This window comes from Pezoporus occidentalis, unplaced genomic scaffold (genome assembly GCF_034315485.1).
Source record: "Pezoporus occidentalis ecotype Australia unplaced genomic scaffold, CSIRO_AGI_Poc_V1 ctg41, whole genome shotgun sequence".
Lineage (NCBI taxonomy): Eukaryota > Metazoa > Chordata > Aves > Psittaciformes > Psittacidae > Pezoporus > Pezoporus occidentalis.
In genome coordinates this window covers 2,869,046-2,891,573 of record NW_026915736.1, presented here as the reverse complement: position 1 = coordinate 2,891,573, position 22,528 = coordinate 2,869,046, and the positions used below count along the sequence as shown (strand labels likewise).

General features: G+C 39.4%; 1 protein-coding gene across 6 annotated transcripts in view; it reads right to left on the bottom strand.

Annotated features, from left to right (window-relative positions):
• The window catches only part of FAM13C (family with sequence similarity 13 member C), a 55,716-nt gene extending 33,648 nt beyond the window's left edge, over positions 1–22,068 (bottom strand). The window contains exons 1-5 of one of the 6 annotated variants that reach the window (XM_062634036.1): positions 21,906–22,068; positions 17,150–17,206; positions 15,194–15,392; positions 9,204–9,325; positions 204–267 (exon numbers count right to left, since the gene is read on the bottom strand). In XM_062634036.1, the coding sequence (XP_062490020.1) occupies positions 204–267; positions 9,204–9,325; positions 15,194–15,392; positions 17,150–17,206; positions 21,906–21,967 (504 nt within the window). In that variant the 5' untranslated portion in view covers positions 21,968–22,068. Of the gene's footprint in view, positions 1–203; positions 268–9,203; positions 9,326–15,193; positions 15,393–17,149; positions 17,207–17,959; positions 18,472–19,233; positions 19,323–21,905 lie in introns of those variants that run through there. The other 5 variants (XM_062634031.1, XM_062634035.1, XM_062634033.1 and 2 more) reach the window with 5 other exon arrangements.
• Between the last annotated feature and the right edge of the window lie 460 nt (positions 22,069–22,528).

The window sequence follows — 22,528 nt, the reverse complement described above, 5'->3', positions numbered from 1 at the left end:
TTTTTAAGCTTTTCTCCAAAAACATGACTAGGATGATTTAGTAAAAAGCTAACCTTAAATTCTCAAGAAATTACATTGTTCCAAAACCTTAAAATTAACAAAAACAAAAAACAAACAAACAAAAAAAAACACCAAACAAACAAACAAACAAACATCTAAGTCCAAAGCTGTAACATCATATTTCAACTTTTGGTTAAGCTTACCTCATTTAAGCTGTTAAATTGCTCAGTTGCTTCTTTTGGTGAAATGCATGTGTTCTGATCTATTCTACAAAACAAAACAAGAATGTTCACTCAATAGATTGCTTATCTGTGATGCAAATATTTAAAACCTTCCATCATGTCTGCACATAAATTACAAGTTATGGGATAAAGTTGTTTTATTTAAAAAATAACATTTTTATCAAAGTTACATCTGTATTTTATGCCTCATTCAAAACAACAGTGATTTTACTGGAATCCTAAATAATGTATTTAAACTGTGAATAAGGTCCTGGAAACTATGACATTAGAATCTGGCTCGCTCTGCCACAGAGAAAAAGTTCTACAGAAGTATGATCAGCTCCCAATATCTTTGTGAGCTAATGGAATTAAAGCCAAGAGAAAGCTCTAGCATATGTTTAGATCGAAGCACAGTTTGTCCCCCATGCTTTAAGTCAGGAACAAGAGTTTTCCTGTATCAGAGCCATGGAGAATGCTTCTTTCCATATTTAAATTTGATAGTATTTCGGGCTCCCAATCTTCAACTTTCTGCTTAAGTTCTGTTTTGCAAATTTCACAAAGACCCGAAGGACTCTTATGTGGAGCTGGAAATCCTTTGACTAAGAAAGATTTTCTAGTTTCACTTTGCAGCCATTGGATATGTCCCTACCTTTGTTTTTCCCTCAGTGTATCACTGCTTCTCCACATGGAAAAAGGAAAGGAAGGTCCTGAACTGGCAAGGGGAAAATCTTTTCCCTCAGACTACAGCTAGAGTCAACTGTGCCCCATCCAGGCAGATGTGGTCATGACCTAAGACTCCACACACCTACCAGCTTCAGGATTAGTTAGTCACAAATTAACTTTACCAGTGAATGAAATTGAAGCCTAAAAAAAAGCCTTCCCATGGATTAGGTGAGAAACCTGTATAGGCTCATACCACAGCATTGTCCTTCCCCAAAGCAAACGGATTTCCCCAGTCAGCTTCAAAGCCTGACATGGGTATATCACAAGAAAGCAAGAAAGCTGAAGAAAGAAAACTATTGCTGCCTCAGAGAATGAGATTTCACATTGCTGAAAAGGTATCAATGTTTGCTGGCCCCTGTGAGACTCACATGACCAAAAGTAACACAAAATCCAGATTCCTTTGGCCAAATTTATTAATATTTTTCAGCCTATTGTGCTCAGAGTCTTCTAAGCAAAACCAAATGGTTTTAAAAGTCTAGAAACCTCAAAAACAGTGCAGACAGATGCACAGGCCTTTGTTGTAGTTCTTCGTATTTATGAGACATTTAAAGACTGAAATGATGGATATGCCACTTTGTTTACCAGAATAGACATATTAGATATCTACACGAGGGTAAACACTTGACTCCAAACAGGATACAAGGTGTGCAATTCACACTGAAACAAAAAATGAGTCATTTAGGTGGTATACATCTAGCACCAGAATGGGAAGTCTCACAGACCAGCCAGCTTTAACCCCCTTCAAGATGCACATGATCAGAAGCGAGTGATTTCTGGAGACACTTTACCAGCAAGGTGCCTTGACTGACTGTTGTGCAAGCACTTATCTAGATCTCTGTGTAGCTCTCTACATACATATGCTTTCTGCCATTTCACCTGAAAATGAATAGCAAATGTCACCATAATGTGAAGAGAACAGAAAGAAAATGGAACTACAGAAGCAAAAATATTAATGCCAAACAACTAGCTTCTAGCTTTTAGGAATGAGAGAGAACTGTAGGAGACTGCAGAAGAGGGTTAAAAAAAACTAAGAAAAAGCATAGGGAGAACAAAAGGGGTAATTTAATAGAAAAAAAAATGAAATATTCATAGTTTGGTTTAATAACATGTAAAAAAGGACCAGCAAGGCTACAAACAGCTGGAGAATTAATTCAGTAGTGAAAAAAAAACAAAAACTTAGAGTGATTTATTTCACTGAACTAGAGCTAGACATAAAAAAAAAAAAGAAGAAAAGGACACATGCCAGATTTGTACACTTCTCATTTGGATGACTCCTTTCAAGGTCATAACACACAGTAAATGTGAACTCTCCTTAGAAAAAAAAAAAACAAAAAACTAAATGCTAGCAGCAGTTCTTACATGTGCAATACGATGTTCTACATAATTCAGAGCTGTATCACTCACACAGTCTTGAGATTAAAAAGTTCAGAACATCCCTGAAGTACCACCTCTCTCCCATTCAGGCTGATGATCTTGTCTGATTTTTTAGAATAAGTCTTTTAGCAGAAGTCTTGCATTTTGCTGCTTCCTTTAAACTGAAAATACTGGAGTAAGATGCTTTTTGTTTGCATTTTTTTTGATCCTGGATATATTGAAATCATGAAGGTGAATAACCATTTCTGGGAGAAGACCATTTACATAACAGTATGCTGAACTGATCTTACTCGATATAGAAAATTTTGGGGTCTGTTTTTTTGTTTTCACCAAGATAACCTGCATTTGCCTAGCAGAGCAGTTAATCTGATTGTCACCAGGCAACAAGGGGCTTGCAATTTAATAACTATGGGTTGGATCCTACTCACATTAAAAGTCAATCACAAAATATCCATTAACTTCAAAAGCAGCAGGAGCAAGCCCTAATTTTCCATCTGTGCTGAGTACATTAAACGTATTTTAAGACTTAGCTGAAATTTTGAATAATTGTAGGCAACCCTTATTTTGTATAATTTTCATAATGTAAAATAATGAAAATGGAATGCTTTCCATGGCTACCACTCAAATATATGTTATACCATATGCTTTCTAAAATATGAAAGGCCTGATCTCCCACTCTCCCTATAGACTCTGGTTTTGGCAGAATTACCCTCTTCTATATGGCACGGATGAGAAAGATGCAGCTCAGTAACGTGTACATTTGAAGCTTGTGGACATCACAAAACAAAATCCAAATACTAATTATCATAACAGAGCTCCAACCAAACTGCAAAGGGAAGATCAATTTGCATGAGCAGTACGCTGTTTAAAAAACCAACCAGAACATGTAAATTATTGAATTATGCATATCACTTCTAAACTTGCATAAAATTCAAATAAAACCACATAATTTAAAAAACTAAAAAGAATGTTTAAACATAACCTAAGAAAATTCACTTCCTATTTCCCAGACTAAACCCATAAAGGAGCATTACATTCTGTAATTTGCAAGCCCTAATCCAGTCCAACCCTGGGTTACACTAACTCTATCCTCAGGAGGCTTATGTGTCTATGAACCACAATGCCACACTTGCTCCATATCTTGGCCCAATTAATGCATTACTGGTGCCAAGATAAATTCTGGCAAACAAACTGCACACTATGCTGTGGGATGAACCCCCTTTTTCCAGATTCAAACTATCCTGACCCAGTATTCCTTCCCTGTCTCTAGTCTAGTAATCCCAGCATAGGAGTGACCCACCAGGTTAACAGCTCAGAAAGGGTAGCCTCAGTACCACATCAGAGGACTGATCCAGCCTATCCAGGGGTTACATTACACAACTTCACAGAAGAACAGAACCTGCAACCAACACACCTCAGTGCCAGGAAAACACAAAGGTCTTTTCTGAGACCTCCACAACTGGCAAAAAGTGTTATGAAGTTCATAGTCACCACCCTAATACAGGGCTGCAGATGAATACTTCAAAAACAGGCCTATGAGTCCTTACAAAGCAATACAGAACTGCAACAGGCCTCCGGATGAAGTGCACATTTGCAATGAAAGAAACAACACCATTAAGGGCCCAAGGCTGTTTGGATACATCCTAGGCTACTCCTTGGTCAGTCCCTGATTGCTGGAATAAGCAACCAGCCAGAGAGCTAGCATACCAGTGCGTGTTTCATCAATCACAGCACTTACATAAAGGCTGGCTGTGGGCAGCTGGACAGCCACACTTGTTTTTCATCTTATGAGCACCTCTCCCAGTCACCAGGCACAATCCTTACTTGGGCTACAGTAAGATGGCTTTTTTTTTTTTGGTCTCTCTGCCTTTTTCCCTTTTTTCTTTCTTTTTTTTTTTGGGGGGGGGGGGGGTGTTTTTTTTTTTTTTCCTTAAGTGTATTGCAACCCAAGAGCTTGCTCAGGGATTTTCCATGTCTTGATACAGGAATTATCACAGAACCAATATTTTAATATGAAGATTCCTGAAGAAACTGTTCTTAGGAACTGTTCAGTCATTTCCCAGCAAATCAGTGTTTCATCAGCAAATCCTGGTTTGCTGACAGAGAGCTATTCACAAACACATACTGGTTTTGATGAATTTTTGCCAGGTCTGAGGCAAGACTCAGAGGGAATCCAGCCAAGTTCTCCCCCTGCTCACCTGGCTGCCTGTGTGGGAACACAGCCTCGCAAGCTCTGCCTCACTGTGCAGGTCTGCCATATGGCATGAGGACATCAGCAGTTCTGCAGCTTCCCTACTTCTTCCCACACATCCCTCAGTTGTAGGTACTCAGCAGAAAGCATGGAAAATACAAGAGTCCCCACCTGAACTGCACTCTCAAAAGCTACTTGCCTTGAAAGCTTAAATACTAAAAGCCTCACTAGAGCTTAGTTTCCCACAGGGGAGCACAGAAACTGTCTGAGTCCAAGATCCAGGGCAGCCTGTTCCTGGCATTCCCAGTTTTCCTGAAGAACAGTCATAGGTCTAACAGAAACTGCCACCCTATAGCCTCTGTAGAAATTAGGCACCAATCAAGGGACCAGCTGATTCCTACTAAATTAAACCACTCCACTCCCACTTTATTTGGGGAATGGGGAAGAGGGGGAACTTTCAAAGACTTTGGCACAAAATTTAACCCCAAAGTGTAATTCTGACACTGACTTGGAATGCAACCTTCTGTGAAACACTGATATCCCCATTGACCAGGAGTCCCATGTTTCAGCTCCCTCTCTGTGTACAGGCATCAAGAAAACACCATCCTCTATTCGGGTAACTGCATACACAGCTCTGCAACCCACATCAGCTTTGCTGATTGCCTTTGAGAAGGCAATCGGTAAAAGCAGCTTTTTGTAATCATCTGTACTGTTCCACACTGGCTTTCCTATTCTCTGTTTAAAAAAAGGAAATTCTTTTTATTTGTTCCTGGGGCCTGCATATAACTTTTACCTCCCAAAGGTGCAGATTATATTACAGTCATACCCAAACCCAACTACACACAATGTCTAGAGCAATATTCAATGTAATCACTTGAAATAGTATTAGAAATTCATGTTCTTGTAATAAAATGTAAATGTTTCCTTCCTGCAGATGGTATTTCATATTCTAAATTGATGCTGATTTTCATAAATCATGCATGATACATACCTCTTAAAATTAAAATTCTTGATTTACAGGTCATGTATAGTTTAGCCAAGAAAAAGACAGTATTCCCTCATTCTTCTGACTGTAGTCTTTTCATAAAGTATTTTTCCATTTCCCTCAAATCCTACTAAAACTTTTCTTTCACTGTTTCAGTGGTTATCATATAATGAAAGTAAATACACACACTCCCCCCCAAAAAACCCACAATCAACATATATACTTCTAAGTTGTATTTTTGTAGATTGTTTCTCTTATATTGCCTGTTTTTTCTGTCACATACCTGTTTATGAATATCCCTTGTTAGGTTACCCTGAATTTAGACTGCTCTGCTTAACAGGGACTATACTGAAAAGTTTTCATATCTCAGCAGTTTTTGATCCATATTTAGCCAATTAAAACTATCCTGGTTTTAGCTGCTCCATACTCACTAGAACAGATCTTTTAAAAACTCTGTACAGTTCAGAGGTATTTACCTGAAATTCCAGTAAGACTAGTGACAGAGCTACAGAAGTCTGCAGAAAATGAATTAGAGCAGAAGTAACAAGCCACACTAGAAACAATTGACATTGCTTCTTAGTATGAGACAAATAAATCCTACCCTCCACACAGACATCTAGGACTGTATCAAGTGGCACACTTGTAGCAGTGTGGCCATCTCCTGTTCTCCAAAAGACCATTCAGCTTTTGGTCTATGACTTAGGGATCCTATGCAGATGTAGTGTTCCAAAGCACTGCTAATTTTAGCAGTAACCTTGCAAAAAAAAAAAAAGGTGGAAGATGGTAAAACTCGAGTTTTGTGAGGCTAGCAGATGTGTTCTGTCAAAATCTAGCTATGGTTGTTGTCTGCTGCCAAGGTTGAATACTTAACCTTTGCCATGTCCTAGAGCAGAAAAGGCAGAAAACAAGGCAAGATGTCACACTCTGGCAGCTATATTTCACAGCCTGTTCATGAGCCAGTTCTGTTCTTCTGATGTAGCAGCCAGAGACGTACATGAGCTGAGATATGGGCATGTAATTGCTCAGGCCCTATCAAAGCTGATTGACAGCAGATGTTTGGGGCAAGCTGCTGGCGACCCTTCAAAAGAGCCACCAGACACAGTAACCCTCAAACTGAAGTACTAACTTCAACATATGTGACTCAAAGTTCTTTGCCCCACCTGGGTGGTGGGAATGTTTTTTCCAAGGACACTTAAGGCAGTTAAAGTAAACAAAGAGTGTGTGTAAGGCAAAGGACTATCCATTAATGCTTTTCTACTCCAAGTTCCTTATTTAAGAGTAAAACCTCCTCTGTTTTGTTGTAATATAAACAAATAAAGACATGGGCAGAGTTGAGATTTGATCATTATGCCTTCACAGCTCTTAGCATGGTTAACTTCAGGTACCATTATTTAACAGGTTTAGCACTTGTGGACAGCAGGCTTCCTAAGGAGCTACCCTGATGTTAAATGGGAATGAATGGCATAATGAACAATGGTTTAATACCAAGCAATCTAAAAAGGCCAAACTGTTGAAATGGAGTGGGAAACTTTGCTGTGGCTTGTTTTATTCGGGCATACTCTACTCCTTATCTTTAAAGTCCATATTTATTTAATCATGTTCCTTTCATCAATCAAAATTAACCAATGTTATTTCATTACCTACCCATACACAGACCTCCTACCAGCAAAGCCCTTAGATAGGTCTAACTCTCTGATATCAAACTCACTTTGCCCCTTTGTACAAGAAATCCATGTGATATTTTCCTACCATTAAAAATGCCAGAAAAAGAGAAGTCAGGTTTCCTTGGCTGGGTCTAATTAGAAACACTCAGAGATGCAGTGTTTCAACTGCACATACAAGCACTGTAGGGTGGAAAGGTTCTTTGTGAAAGCTAATTAAATGTTTGGTCATTGTGCTAAAACTTCCTTTGGGAGCATAAATTAATATCATTTACCACATCGCCTACTAAAAGCTGTAGTGAAGGCAACCAGTTCATTTCATATGAAGCACTAAACTGCCATTGGATGGCAACTGTCACTGCTAACCTAGAGCTTGAACAGGCCTTGGAGGCAACAAATTCTGCATGTCAGCTAGTTGTGCCTGTAGGCACTGAGCATCCCTGGGATATACAGCTGCTGCTCCAGGGCCCCCAAAGCGAGCCAGAGCCCCTGCCACACAGCAGCAAATCTGTCACGCACCTCAAAACAGAGAGCAAAGAGCACAGACCTGGCTCACCTTCCTGAAACTTTATGTGCACGTCAAAGCAGGGTCAAAACAGCACCTGAGCATGGGAAATGGGTAAAATAGTGCCCTGAAAACTGATGGCTGTGAACAGCATGATCTCATGCTCTGTGAAGAGCATGATCACAGGCACACCTACAGGTTGGGCAGAGAAGAGATTCAGAGCAGGTCTACAGAGAAGGAATTGGGGGTGCTGGTCAATGAGAAAATGAACATGAGCCAGCTTCAGTGTGCATTCGCAGCCCAGAAAGCCAACCGTATCCCAAGCTGCATCAAAAGGAGTGTGACCAGCAGGTCGAAGGAGGTGATCCTGCCCCTCTACTCTGCTCTCGTGAGACCTCACCTGGAGTATTGTGTGCAGTTCTGGTGTCCTCAACATACAAAGGACATGGAACTGTTGGAACAAGTCCAGAGAAGGGCCATGAGGATGATCAGGGGGCTGGAGCACCTCCTATATGAAGACAGGCTGAGAAAGTTGGGGCTGTTCAGCCTGGAGAAGAGAAGGCTGCGTGGAGACCTCATAGCGGCCTTCCAGTATCTGAAGGGGGCCTATAAGGATGCTGTGGAGGGACTCTTCACTAGGGACTGTAGTGATAGGACAAGGGGTAACAGGTTGAAACTTAAATGGGGAAAGTTTGTATTTGATATAAGGAGGAAATTCTTTCCTTTAAGGGTGGTGAGGCACTGGAATGGGCTGCCCAGGGAGGTTGTGAATGCTCCATCCCTGGCAGTGTTCAAGGCCAGGTTGGACAGAGCCCTGGGTGAGATGGTTTAGTGTGAGGTGTCCCTGCCCATGGCAGGGGGGTTGGACTAGATGATCTTAAGGTCCTTTCCAATCCTAACTATTTTATGATTCTATGATTTGCACAGTCCAAGCCTGAAATAAGAGCTAAATTTTATCTTTAAGACACACCTTGACTGATAGATTGGGTCAGTTGGTTGTGTTGAAACACCATTTTTAGCCTTTTGCACAGCCATGAAGGATGAGAGAACTATGACTTCCAGCAGTCACTACAGCTGAGTTACCTGCCATCAAGACTCAACTAATGCCTAACTTGCACCCTTCAACTGAGTACAGTTGCCATAGCACCTGGAGTCTAAACTACACATAAATGAATACCTTGCTAAAATCAGGTTTGCTGATTCCCATTTTTCAGTGAGAATACAGCTCTGAAAAGCAAATCAGCATTTGGGGGAAAGGAAAAGAAGTTCCAAGATATTTTTGAAACTTGGCACAGAGGAATTGAAGTTTCTGAACTGAGGATGTTCTTCCAGCTTAAAATGTAAGGGGTTTAAAGAATGATGAAATTTGCATTCTTATCTTCATCCCTTTCACTTTCTCCAACCAGTTCTAGTCATATAAATACAGATTACACCTGTCAATGAGAGCCAGGAGTCTGAATATTTTATACAAAAGGCAGCAAATTAATTAGCCTTTCCTACAGTTAATCAGAAGTGAAATGTGCTGTCTTATGCCAAGGCTTACCTTGGTTGAAATCTCACGACTGCTTCCTGGCATCTTAAAGCTACATTCTGTGCATAGTCATCAGCTGAGGATCCAGCCTTCCCCTGCCACTCTGGGAGTCCTGGCAATGCACTTTCCAGCTCCTGCACAAAGAAAAGAAATGTTGAATGCCCTGTCAGCACTAATCAGGCTCAGCTGAATATTTTGTTTTAAGAAAAAAAGAGCTCCATGAGACCAGATGCTGATTGTGTTTCTCTCTTATTTTTTTGGTAATTATCTAGAAACAACTGGAAAATACAGACTAGAAAAGGTTCTAAACAGAGTAATATCTTCTTTCACTGTAAAACGTTTTATGAAACCAAAGCAGACTGTAACCCATTTTCTGTTTATTAGTTAGATAAGAGATGTCAGCTTCTGAGCTAAGAGGTACTAATACACAGAATTTAACATTGTTTTGCTTATATATACACTCACATTTAATTTGAAATTATTTACTCATATGTCAGTAATATTTTATTACTTGGCCACTATCAGAAAAATTTTGGCTGACAAAAGCAAATGCTTAAGTAAGATTTGCAAGGTTTAACCAGTTTCCTTTTTAATTTTGCTCTTTCCCTTCCCTAGCATATGCATAGCTTTACGAATAGAGCATTACTGCAGAAGGAGTGAAAGGCAGGGAGGAAAAAAGAAATCACTTTAACCAACCTGCCACACAGAAAATAAAAACGCCAATTTATTCCAACAAATTGAGGGAGTAGGAAATAGAAAACTATGCATTTTACTTGAAGCTTTTGAAAACCAGTTGCATGACTGTGACAAGACATGTTCAGCTCACCTTAATTTCTTTACCTATAAAGTGGGTTATAATATTTCCCTTGCATTCAAAGAGGCAAGTTAATGAAGTTCTTTGAAAATGCTATAATAAAAGTGTGACTTTTTCCTACGTCTTTATTAGCTTTTATCATCCAGTATTTTATTCTAATAGTTTATAAAATTAAAATACAACATGCTTTGCAAAACAATAGTGTTCACTTCCTCTGGTAAAGCAATATATCTGGAAAATGGAGGTCAGAAGTTTGGATAGGACTGTTCGAATGGGAACATGGAGGGCTAAGGTCATTCTACATTTAGATATGCTTAGTTTTAGATGTTGACAGCAAAAGCTGTTAATACAGTTTATAAGAAAACTTTGGGTGCTATGTAAATGAGTGAAACAAGCGCATTTCAAATTAAGCAACTGTTCCTTATGGCTGAAGATTTAGTGTTGTACTACTTAAGCAAAGTCAGTCCAGCTAAGGTGCAAAACCAAACCTGCATTACAGTAGTAAACTTACTTCAGCAGAAGCATCTTCTGCAACATATAACCCTCTCCAATATCAGAAGAGAGGACATAGCAATACAAGATACTTTCCGCTAGATGGAAAGCTGAGGACAAGAATATATGCTGGTCATAAGTGCTCACTTGCAGGCTTGATGTTTGAGGACATAGGTGGGTTTTGCTTTGGTGTTTTTTTTTTTCCTTTTCTTTACTTCTTTCCCTTTGTTGTTGCTCATCAACAATGTGATTAAGGTAATCTCTAAGGAAACACCCTTGATGTCTCTGTTTCTTGAGAGCAATGAAATCCATTCCTCATGTGTCAAAGGCATTCAACAGTATAGTGCTGTCTTGTATTTTACTTCCTTCTTAACTATGGAGTGAAGCTTGTACAACGAGGTTGCATCTGGTAAGAAGTCTGTGAAGAAGGAAATCTCCAACAAGTCTTAGTGCTGCATAATCACTGATACTTGCCATGATACCTGCTTTATATACTAAATAATATGTGGGTTAAAAAGCAGACAAAAATTAAAGCTTCTGCTTCACAAGCTATCTTTTTTTAATCTATTTCCCTCAAAAAAGCCACAGCATGTCATAACCCATCTCTGTCAGAGCATCTGAATTATAGTACAGGCATACAAACTTTTGCTGTGTTTATGGAGTAGCTTCATCTGCTCTTGGACTCCAGAAAGTGCCTTGAATCCTTTATATGCTTTACGCAAAACACAAACACTTCCATCTCTCTTCAAATGCAAAGACCATGCAAACATTGTACTGGCATTTTGGACCCCAGCCCTGGCGTACCTCATGGCGCTGTGTCAGTTAGAAAATAGCCAGAACTGAAGTCCTGAGCAGAAGTGCCTCCTACCCCTCCTGAAAATGCCAGTTCATACAAGAAAATAAGTAGGTACAGTGAATGGACAGTGAATTGAACAGATTTAATCCATGATGGAGGTCCTGTTTAGACATAAACAGAGTGTAACTAAAAACTGAAGTGGAACTTGCAGACTGCCTGACATTTACGTGTTTATATAGCTAACGCGTTACCACCAGCTCTGTGGTTTTTAATTTGAAATCCGTGCAATTTGCCCACATAATTTATACTCAGAATATAATATTTCACACAGCAGTTTTCAACATTCCTGTCCTGGCACTGGTTGTCAAGCCACTATTTAAATTTATAGTCATTTACCTTAATAATAAAACTGAATTTTTGCAGTCTCTACCTGCTAGCTAGCATGTTTAGTGTCATTTTATAAGTATGTCTCAGTATCAATAAGGAATTTGAGGATGACTCATTTAATAATCTATATTTATGACTGCATCAAAGGTGAGTGACAGGAGAAAGGATTAGGTAAGGAAAGCAGACTTTCCATTCCTAACAACCTGTTCTTACACTGACTGTCTGGTGTATGTTCTGAGCATATGCTTTCTCACCCCCTGAAGACAAATAAATCCTAATTAATTTGGTTTCCTATAGATTAACATTGCAGAATTGCTAAAGAAGTTCATGAAACCATAGGAAAGATGAAACTAAGTAGCTGGAGTACAGAGGTGTAATCACATTCCAGCAGCCTGCCTCTCTTTCCATACTTTGGAAAGGCTCCAACTGCCCCCCATACCCAGCTCCTGCCCCCGAATAAATAACTCTAGTGACATTTTATCAGCCTATGAGTGGTCAAGTGAAGTTATTTGGTACTGCACTTTTATTAAACTTGATCCTCTTAATTATCTGTAGATGTAGTAACCTTTTCTTCATTAAGACCTAGGTTACATGACCACAATACTACAACTGTGTCCAAAAAAATCAGGATACAGGTATCACACTTCAGCAGGCTGTGAAGCATAAAATCCCCAAGACAGCCATCTCTTGTCTACTTGAACACAGCGGACTGTTCCCTCCCACTGACCTTTCTACAACGGAAACCCCTTGAATTCTCACCAGTAGAAAGGCATGCAAAATTGGCTCCCATACAAATCGACTTTAATCCTTTCAACACACAGAGCAAACTTATTTATTTCACAATAACCCACTGATTTTAAATGGACAATTTTCTGAAAAAGCAACTCGTGGGCTTATAACACATAGGAGCAAATAGCAAATATTTCCTTGGCTTATCAGAGCAATGCCTTTGAAAGAGATACTGTCAGTGCAATATTGTCACTGATGCTTCAGAGAAGTCAGATTGGGGAATTGAGGAGACTGTTGAAAGAGCGCTCTATCAATAAACTCAGGAAAATGAGGATGAAGTTTGAACACCATGTGCAGTGCATCATGCTTTTTTTTTCTTAAGTGCATGTACTCAGATATTGCTGTTTGTCAGCTCAACCTCAGCTGCTTCTAAGTACATCACCTGTTTCACTGAGTGACTTGGTGGCAAGGTGTTTCACAAAAAGAATTTATATGGAGTTGCACAGTATTTCAAAGCATCAGCCTGGCTCACTTTTCCGGGTAATAACAACCTGCCATGTACATATGTAATTGTAGGGACTAATGAATTGTAAATAAACTGATTCTATTTATCTAGCAGCTACTAGAAACAACACAGGAGCACCTTGCTTTCAGTTTCAAAATGGAGAGAAGCAATTGCTATCAGTTCACAACTAGGGCTGCTAACACAGACAGCTGCAATAGGATTTGAGAGGTCATAACATACTGAAGATCCCAATGAGAATCCACATACAGAAACAAACCCTTTGCAGAAGTCTTCTGCAAGCAGAGCCTTGTTTTCATGGGTGTTGCCACCAAAGCCAGGAGCCAGGTGCTGGCTTCTTTAAGAAGAAAAGCCCTTGTGGTAGCTGAAGATGCAGAAAGGCAAGCACTCACGGTCAAGGAGCATGCACACCCTTACTAATGAATATGAAGGCTGTGCAAAATGAAAGGCTTTGTAGATGTGTTCTCCAAAACAGCTTCCTTCTGCAAACTATTCCAAGAGGCAAGCTCTTTCCTCTACAGCAAGCACAACTGAAATCAGGGTGGATACAAGATACCTATCGAAAAGTCTTTCAGTACTAGGATACAATTCCTTGTATGAACGACTGGAGTTCCTATTATGGAGCAATGTTTGCTTTGTGTTTGTGTTGTATATTATACTCAAAGCTCTACATGAGCTCTCATCCCTCAAGTGAGATGAAATGGTACCTAAACATCTCACCTCTTCCAGTATGCCAGAAATGGGAACAATGAGTTCTGTAGGGTCCCAGGACCACTTTGGTCTTTCCTAATTCAGGCCTTTGAGTCATGTGAAAATTATCTGCCTGACACTGTTTTTACTTCCAGAGGCTGCACGTCTAAGTTTCACTGGTATCTTATGGCAGTCTAATTATATGCTTAAAAAGTTTCCCATGAAAGAATATCAACATTTTCAGTTAACCACTTCAAGCCACATAAAATACTATAGAGCAGTAAATCTGTGCTGTTAGCTTTCATTGGATGAAAGATATATGCATGGCATATGCAGGGAGCAGGCAGACAGACTCAGAAGTGGTTGAAAGAGCAACAGATGATCTATGATACATCCCTGTTCATGACTTCTTCATGACTCTTCTTCCTGATATGCCTCTACTTGCCCTTTATATGGCAAAATTTCCTCATTTTTCTTATCTGCCGATAAACATGCACATCTCGCCTCCCTGCAGCCTCAATAATATTTCCTAGTAAAGCAATACAGTTGCAAAAGATCAGAAGTTAGCACTTCACCTCAGGGGTGAACTCCAGAAAAGCATGCAAGAAGAGTAGGACAAGAGCGGAAATTAATACTCTGAAAGAGACCGTGATAATACCATTTGGATGCCATTTGCTTTTACTTTTTCTTCTGGAATTCAAAAGGATATTCCTCACTTAGAGGGTAAAACATGCAGTCCAAAATTATGAATTCCCTAAGTTTGAAAAACTGAACCAAAATAATTCCTGGTCTATGATGGGTTCAAAGCATTTTAGAAAGCGCTCTGCAAATTTCTAACCACAAACAAGAAGAGACAGTAAATGACCAAATAATTATGCATCAAAGAAGAGATGTAAATGCAAACATCTGTATTTAACAATGTCAGGTCTTGTGCCAAATACAGTCCAACAATCCACCAACACATTAACATCAACTCTCTTGGTTATGAAAATATTTCCAGCTGAGGGGTTAAACCTGGACCAGAACTCTAGCCCTTAGACCTCACATAAGACATGACTCAGGAAGCACCAGAGAGAATAGAGGCACTTCCAGCAGCTGCTGGGAAGTCGTAACTCTGGAGTCTACATAGCAATGTACCACCACAGACAGCAGCAGAAGCTTCTTCATTTCTAGTCTTCTTTTATAGCCTTTAGAAAAGTTACAGTTCTGCTCCCCTCAGCTCAACCTGGGAAGCCTGTGGGAAAGAGTGCTGGTACCAAAATCTCGACTGGAATAGATTATTATTTTAAAATTAAAAACAAACAAACAAACAAACAAACAAAGCAAACCACAAACAAACAAAACCAGAAAGTCAGATAAAATATGAAAGCTCTCTGTTGGCAGCCAAAATACCAGCGTAAGAGATCCTCAGTGAAATAAAACAGAAAAAGCCTTGTCAAAAAATGAGGGTAGATTACTGTGGGATCTCAGTTACATCATGGATTACCAGGGAGTCCCACTTTGCATTTCAAAAAGTGTATTTGCTCAGACACTGTGGCATAAACCTACCCTTGATAAGTTTAGTTCTTTACCTGACTTTCCTCATGGCTTTTTCCATTTTCTAGCTTTGCAATGGGCTTAGGTTTTCTCAGCTTCAAGTTACCCATTTCAGGCTTTAGAGCATAGTCAGTTACAGCCTGCTGCTTGTGATGCTGAGTATCTTGCAAAGGCAGCTGCCTTTCTTCTAAGACAGCAGTGTTGTCTGGATAATTTTCTTTGTTATCATCATCTCTGTAAGAAAATAAAATTGAAATGTATCAGGTAGGACTTCAGACACCTGTCAAAACATTATGAAGGAAAAACAGCTATAAGTTCTTAACTCTTCATGGCATTTTAATTTTACGAAGTTGAGTAGTCTACATCTCAAACACTGCATATGTTAGTAACATGCACCTGAGAGGCTACTGTTTACTGTAAAATCACAAGTTAAACTACTGTTAGTATTATTACACATTCAACTGTGAAGCCATTTAAATAAGACTAGTTTTAAAGGCACTTTCTGGTTTCAGCCCTATAGTTCATATACCCCAAATAAAACCTGAAACTGTCTTTTTCATGCAGGAGACCTTTCCCCATCTAGGTTATAATGTCACAAAAATGTCATCACATCCAGTAATTCCTCCCCATTTATATAGTCACACTTCCCTTCTGACAGTCTGACAGTCTGCTTTTGAGGGCTTTTGGACAAAGTGAGGGAGGCAGGCATATGAAGTAGGGTTTGGACAGCCAGAGGTGTGTTTGGGTGGAAGGGACAAGCACCATGTACTCCCAGTTTGGAGCAAAGGTCCTCCTGTGTAACAGCACATATGGTGGTTTAAACTGACACTGTTGCTCATGGATGCTCAGGTAATCACTGAATCTGATATTTTCAATCTCCGCCTAGCCTACAGACCTAGCCATCAATCTGCAGCCTGTTCTAAGACCCTGCTAGCCTTATCCACACCCTGTCAATCCACACTTAGACTGGTGTAATGCCTTTCACTGGGAGCATTGCCCTGGTACCATTAAGAAAGCTACCGCAACGCACAATGCAATGCTGCCTGCTTAGTTGGCAGGGTAAGCAGATTGGCATTACTGCTCCCTGGCTGTTGCACAGTTTGCAGGTGAAATTCCAGATGTTAGTTTCAGCTGGTAAAATCCTAATGGTTAGCTGAGAGACGACCTCTCTCCTGGTGTGGAACTTCCATAACTGAGGGGTTCAAGAACTATTAAATTAATGCCCCTGAGATTTTTTTTTAGCAAGCATAACTTGTTAATTCGATGTTTTTTCCTAAGGATTCTGAGCTGCCAAACTCACTTTCCATGTGTGGCCCATCAGCATCCAGATGGATGTTTGCAGGGTGCCTATGAGTTAAACACCATTGCTGCCCAAGGCTTATGCAAGTGTGCTCAAAAGACAGTTGTTATAGTTACAGGGTAGGGTGCTTTATATCCTAGGGCATTTCAACAATGTGCAGAAGTGTTGCTAATTTTAAGGTAACATCTGATTTAAAGCTTTAAATTCTTTCTGACAGGTTAAGTTGCATCCTCTAACAATCAACATAAACTAACATAGCCATGAGAAATACATGCCTCAAGAATACTTCAGTTGAATTACAATTTGAATTATGCTTTTTTCACAGAGATACTCATCAATGAGTATATCAGCATATCCTTATAGAGTTGCAAAACTCCACATACTAGTACGTTGTACTACCTGCTATACAGCAAAATTAGCATCAGTGGTGCATCTGAATGGAAGCAATTTGATGTGAAGTTAAGAACACAGACCATAATAAATTTACTTACATAATAACAACTTAAATTAATATCTTTTACACAAAAATATACAAGACAAATATGCATTTCCCAGAAATACTAATAGCATTAGCAGTTAATACCCTAGAAATTCTGCATTCCCTTAACAGTTTCTTTCTAATGGTTTACAGAAGCATTCTGACAGCTTTATTTGTTGCCAGTGATTTCAGACAAAATTTGCAGTAGAATACCTGGGGCTGGAACTGCCTGCTTGATCTTGATGTACAGAGTCTGAATCACCGTCACACCTTGAAAATGGAGAGGAGATAACTGATGATTTTCTGCCAGCTGCAGAAATTTAGCTTTTAATAATATGACAATGCAGCTCAAAGCATAAACACATTTCTCCTTCTCTCACATTAGCCATTGTCATTTAATTCCATAGCTGCTCCATGATAGTCTGAATCTCAGAGGAAGAAAAGGATGTGAGATTTTAAGTGTACATGATTTGGTATGTCATCTTCAGCCAGATGGAAATAATGATGAAGAAGAATTCAAATGTTACATAAAAAATACAGGAAACTTACTGTGTTTTAATTGCTTATATGTGCTTCACATTAAAAAAGAAAAATAGAAACAATTAGCAAAGGGTGTTTTTCTCCAAGACTCTCAAAAATATTAACTATATTAGAGCAGTCATTCTTTGTACAGCAGGAAAATAAATCCCCGAATACAATAGAAAGTCTTAAAAAGTGAAGTAGCAGATTTTTTTTAAGATACAAGAAGAATCATAATCAATTACATCCCCTATGTTAGAAACATAAGGCTGCCTAATCAAAAGAGAAATCTGGATAAATATGCTAACCACTCAGTGCTGAACACTATATTGTGTAGATTGGCTAAACTTTGTAGAATAACTGCAAAGGCTATGAGCAGTCTTTCCTCAAATAATATACATGCATATGTTTACATACGCTTCTAAAATTAGGCATACATCCTTTCAAGGTATTATTTGGGGGCAAAAGTTGGGGCCCTCCTGTCACCCCTGTGTTCATACTCACAGAGCACAGACACTAAGCAGGCCTGGATCACTTGAAGTTTCCTGGCAGAGGAATCTCTTCATTATGGGGGAAGCAGCCTGTACTTCCGCTGACTTGTTAAATTTTCAGAAGAGCTTAAGGACAGAGCACATTGAGTGATAACAGCTCTGTGCTGCAATTTGATAGCAAGGTTTTAAATATATTCCTCTTTCCCACCAGTCCTCTGCTAGTATCTTTATCAAAAGCCAGACTGCAGCAGAAAGTATTTAAAGGGACACTCAAGTGTTTACACTTCCTGAATACATCAGCATACGGATGAAAGCATTTGCTGCTCACAACTGGAACACATAACTACAGTTGCATATCCCCCCTAATCACACAATATTCCTTCAATGAGTGCAATTTTCCCCACAAGGCAAAGTGGGGTGACAGATGGAAGACAGAGGCTGATGTACAAAATGAATAAATTCACTGTAGAAATCTAGTTGCCTTTACCTCCAAGATGCCAGTCACACCTTCCCTTCTGGTCTATCACTAATTACCTTATGAACACCAGCAAGGTATAAGGATAGGACATACTGGGGGTATGAAGAAGGAAGCCCAAATACTCCCCAAAGGGACAACCTTTCTGTCCTGTATGTGCCACAGGAAGAGGAGGTAGGAGGAAGCAGCTCTGCTACCAATTTCATCCACCTCCTTCTCTCACCAGCCACCACACTTGGCAATCTTCAGTCCTGAAAGACCAGTCTGGTAACTGGGAACGCTCACTGGAGGGACAATGGATGATTGAGCACAAGTCTATCAGCCAAGTCTATGTGCACATACTTATGTGCATGCTCCCTAATTTGGGAAAGTTCCCTGGGGGTTGATTTCCCTAAGCTGACTGTAATAAGATGATCTTGAAGAAGTAGAGATCCTAACTTAGCATCCATCAACTGATTAAAATCGTAAAGCAAGACAGAACTTATAAACAACACAAGTGAGCATGACAAAATGTATTTGAATAACCAGATAGCACTAGATAAGAAAGATAAGCAATAATGAATCAGAGAAGACTGTGGCCATCATGTAATAAAAGATTGCAAGGAAGTTCAGAAGCAACACACTGAAATTGTTAACAGAAATTTTTCTCCTCATAAAAATAAATACTAACCAAGACAGCTTATTCACACAGACTGTGCTTGAGGCTAAGACCATAGCAGGACCTTTAAAAAGACGAATTCCTGATATAATGCATATATCCATTACTAAAGCACAGTGTTTTTACCTTGGCTTCTTTAAGAAATGTAATTTACATGTTCATGCCACCTGTCTGCACATATCAACACAGACATGCACGCATACTTCTCACCAGCAACTTGTAAATCTTGCTGTCCAACTTTAGCTATATTTAACAGATAAAGGGATAGGCAAGAGTTTGATCAGTTTTGAATAGCTTGTGGCTACATGAGAGTTCCCACCAATCCAAAAACTATAGCAGCATCTCATGCATTCCTAAAACATCTGACAACATGCCAGAACTGCCTCAAGATATAAATCCATATGGGTTGAAGCTTACATTGAGCAGGAAGCATGTCTTCTGACCAAAACAGTGATGTGAATCATTTTCCTTCAGTGGCCAATCTACCTACTGATTGATGGATATGTCTCTCAGGAGTAAGGACATCCTCTCAGCAGTAAATACATCTCATGTCATGAGCCAGTCAGGTCAGAAATGGGATCCCAGTCTAAATGGACTGCTGCTCATACTTTTTATAGTACTGCCTCTTATGATTCTTCCAAGGATTTATGGTTTAACAGGATTAACTTTTTTAACTTTCTTCCATTTTCACCTTTCCATAGGAGCCATTTCAGTACCACTTGAAAACTGCTCCCTTTTGCTGACTTGACCTTTAAGATGTTCACCTGAACTACTCAACCAGGCTGCACCCATGGCTTGCTTAGCAGCCCCAGGCACTCGCATTGTCTGGAGAAATGTTCCTGAAAGTATTGTATCACCGATTTTATACCATTCAGGAGCATTTAATTTTGAATTCACCACAAACAGAGACAGAAAATGTCAAACAAGGATGTCTAAAGTTGCATGGCAAGCTCTCTATTCTGCTAAACAAAAGTAACCTATTTTTAGATCTGACCAGCACAAGCAACTAGAGCTGAAATCAGTAAGAACTGCAGCTCTTAAAAACAGGCTGGGAGGAGGGGGTTGTGGGATGGAAGGAGGCTCTAACCAAGAATTAGAGAAGTCAACTCTGGAAACCAAGTTTATTTATTTGTACAACACATTTCAGATGTCATAGCTCACTTGCTTTATTTTCTAAAAACATGTTTCTACTTCCGTGTTTGTAAAGATAAGATTAAAAATCAAAGCCTCTGAAACAAAACCGAAAGCAGCTTAAATGAGGGAGATTCATCCTTCAGGCAATGCCGGGCCCAGTCTCGGCTCAGCCACGCTGCTGCCTTGCGGCGCAGCAGCGCACAACACAGCACTGTCTGCACCCTTCTGCCCTTTCCCCAGGGGCAGTGCTGACACTATGCAGCCAACTTTCATGCCAACCTGGCCCTTGCCATAATGGTCACACATAGTACTACAGAGAAAGGCATCACCTTCAGGTCCCAGAAACCTTAAGGGTGAGGGGAGCACAGGGACTGCTCCAAGGAAATCTCTGTGGGAAACAATGGATGCACTCAGGGAGAGAGAAAAGGGAAAGAGGAAAAAAAAAAAAAGTTAATGAAAACTGTACTATCTGTAATGTGGTTATTCTTTTGCGAAGGGGGAGCATCCCAGAATTTTACAGACCACAATTCAGCACTTAACTAATAGGGACATGAGAAAATAATTAAGAAATTTCTTAACAATTTATTATCTTTTGTTAAATCTTCCCATATCTGCCACAGTCACACAAAAAGCGTAACTAAGTTAATATGTTAAATAAAGCAAGACATTGTAAACAAATAAAGCACAACAATGTAAGAGAGGGAAATTACTTGAATCCCTATGAAATGTTACTTTCCCTGTAGGGATTTTAGCAACACTTGGGGATGGCTCAAACAATTACAATGCGGCCTGCTTTCAGAATGTATCCTGTCCCCACAACTCTTAGGAAAACAGCTCACTGCCCAGCTAGTGTGTTTGGAATTTTGAGTAATTTTCCAGTGCAAAACTCACCTAATACACAAATAAATCTATAAATCATTTCCTTCCTGAGAAACTGCTTGGCACATTACTGCTGAAGAATATTCCCAAGAAGCTTTTGAAACAATCAAAAGCATGTAAGGTAATAACATAGAGAACGCCAAAACTGAAGTGGTTTAGACTGAAATAAAACAAAGATGATTTCATTGGTAATAGTTCCTTAAAACCTTTGCCTTTCTAACTTCTTAATGTTCTCTCTTGTCCTGCTGTCTCTTTAAGACAGAAAAAAAAAAAAAAATCAACACATTTATGTGTTGTTATGCTCATTATATATATGAAAGGGCTTTTAATGAGTTTATGGAATTGATTATAAAGAGATGACATATTTGGTACTTGGTATGTCTAAATAATATACAAGGGTTTTTTTCACAATATTTGCAATTTTTTTTTCTAATAATGCTTGCAGGAAGTACAGACCATGTGTTCTTAGAAAACTGACATACTTGGGTTTGTCAAGTACCATAAATAAACAATATTTTCACGGAAGTTTTATCCTTCACTGAAAATCATGCATTTAAACACGTGTGATGTGCAGCAAACATACATTCTCCCAGAAAAATATTTCACTGGTAAATGGTCACAGAGCATGTAAAGGCAGCTGTTTCATGCAATCTTTCCCATACAGTTAATAATATACTTAGATTACAGAAGACTGAATTAAAATATATGGAAGATAGCTCTGTAATTCTACATACTACTTACAATTATTCTCTACAGTAATTAAACTCATCATTCTTATTTAGAAATAAGGACATCTTTAAAGTGTTCACTTACTCTGCTAAAGCTGTTGAGTTGAAGGATTTATCCTGAATGCTAAAACAGAAACAAGAAAACATCAGATAAGTCAGCAAGGCAGGCAGGCTCCCTGAATCCTCCTCAGTTGTGGGAGCACATGCACAAACACGGCATTGCAAGGCAAGCCTCTGTGTGTTAGCTCTACATGCACGACTGTACCTTCGGCTGCTCTGCACATGCTCATAATCAAGGAACCATAGGGATTAGTCCTACAACACTCACAAAGCCCATCCAGCAGCGCTTTGAATTACTACAGGGATCCAGGTAGTCTGTGAGGCTCAGAAAGGGATCATATTCTTCCATAACTGTAACAGTGCTGCTAATAAAGGCTTGGGTTAACAAACAAGTGTCTGCCATTCCATCCTTTAAACATTTGTTCTATGCAATTAGCTCAAACACAATTGTTTTTATTACTTAAATAGGGTTGCTCAGCTAAGATCTCTGGAGGTTTTTTCTTCTTGTTTAGTGGTCCCTTACACACTCAGCGCATGGACAAACCCCAGGGGAACCTATGAAAAAATAATCTGGCAGAAAGGATAGTAAAAGGTTATTAAGCTAGCAGCAAGCAATAGGTGAAACCATTCCTGTGAAAGGCATAGGCT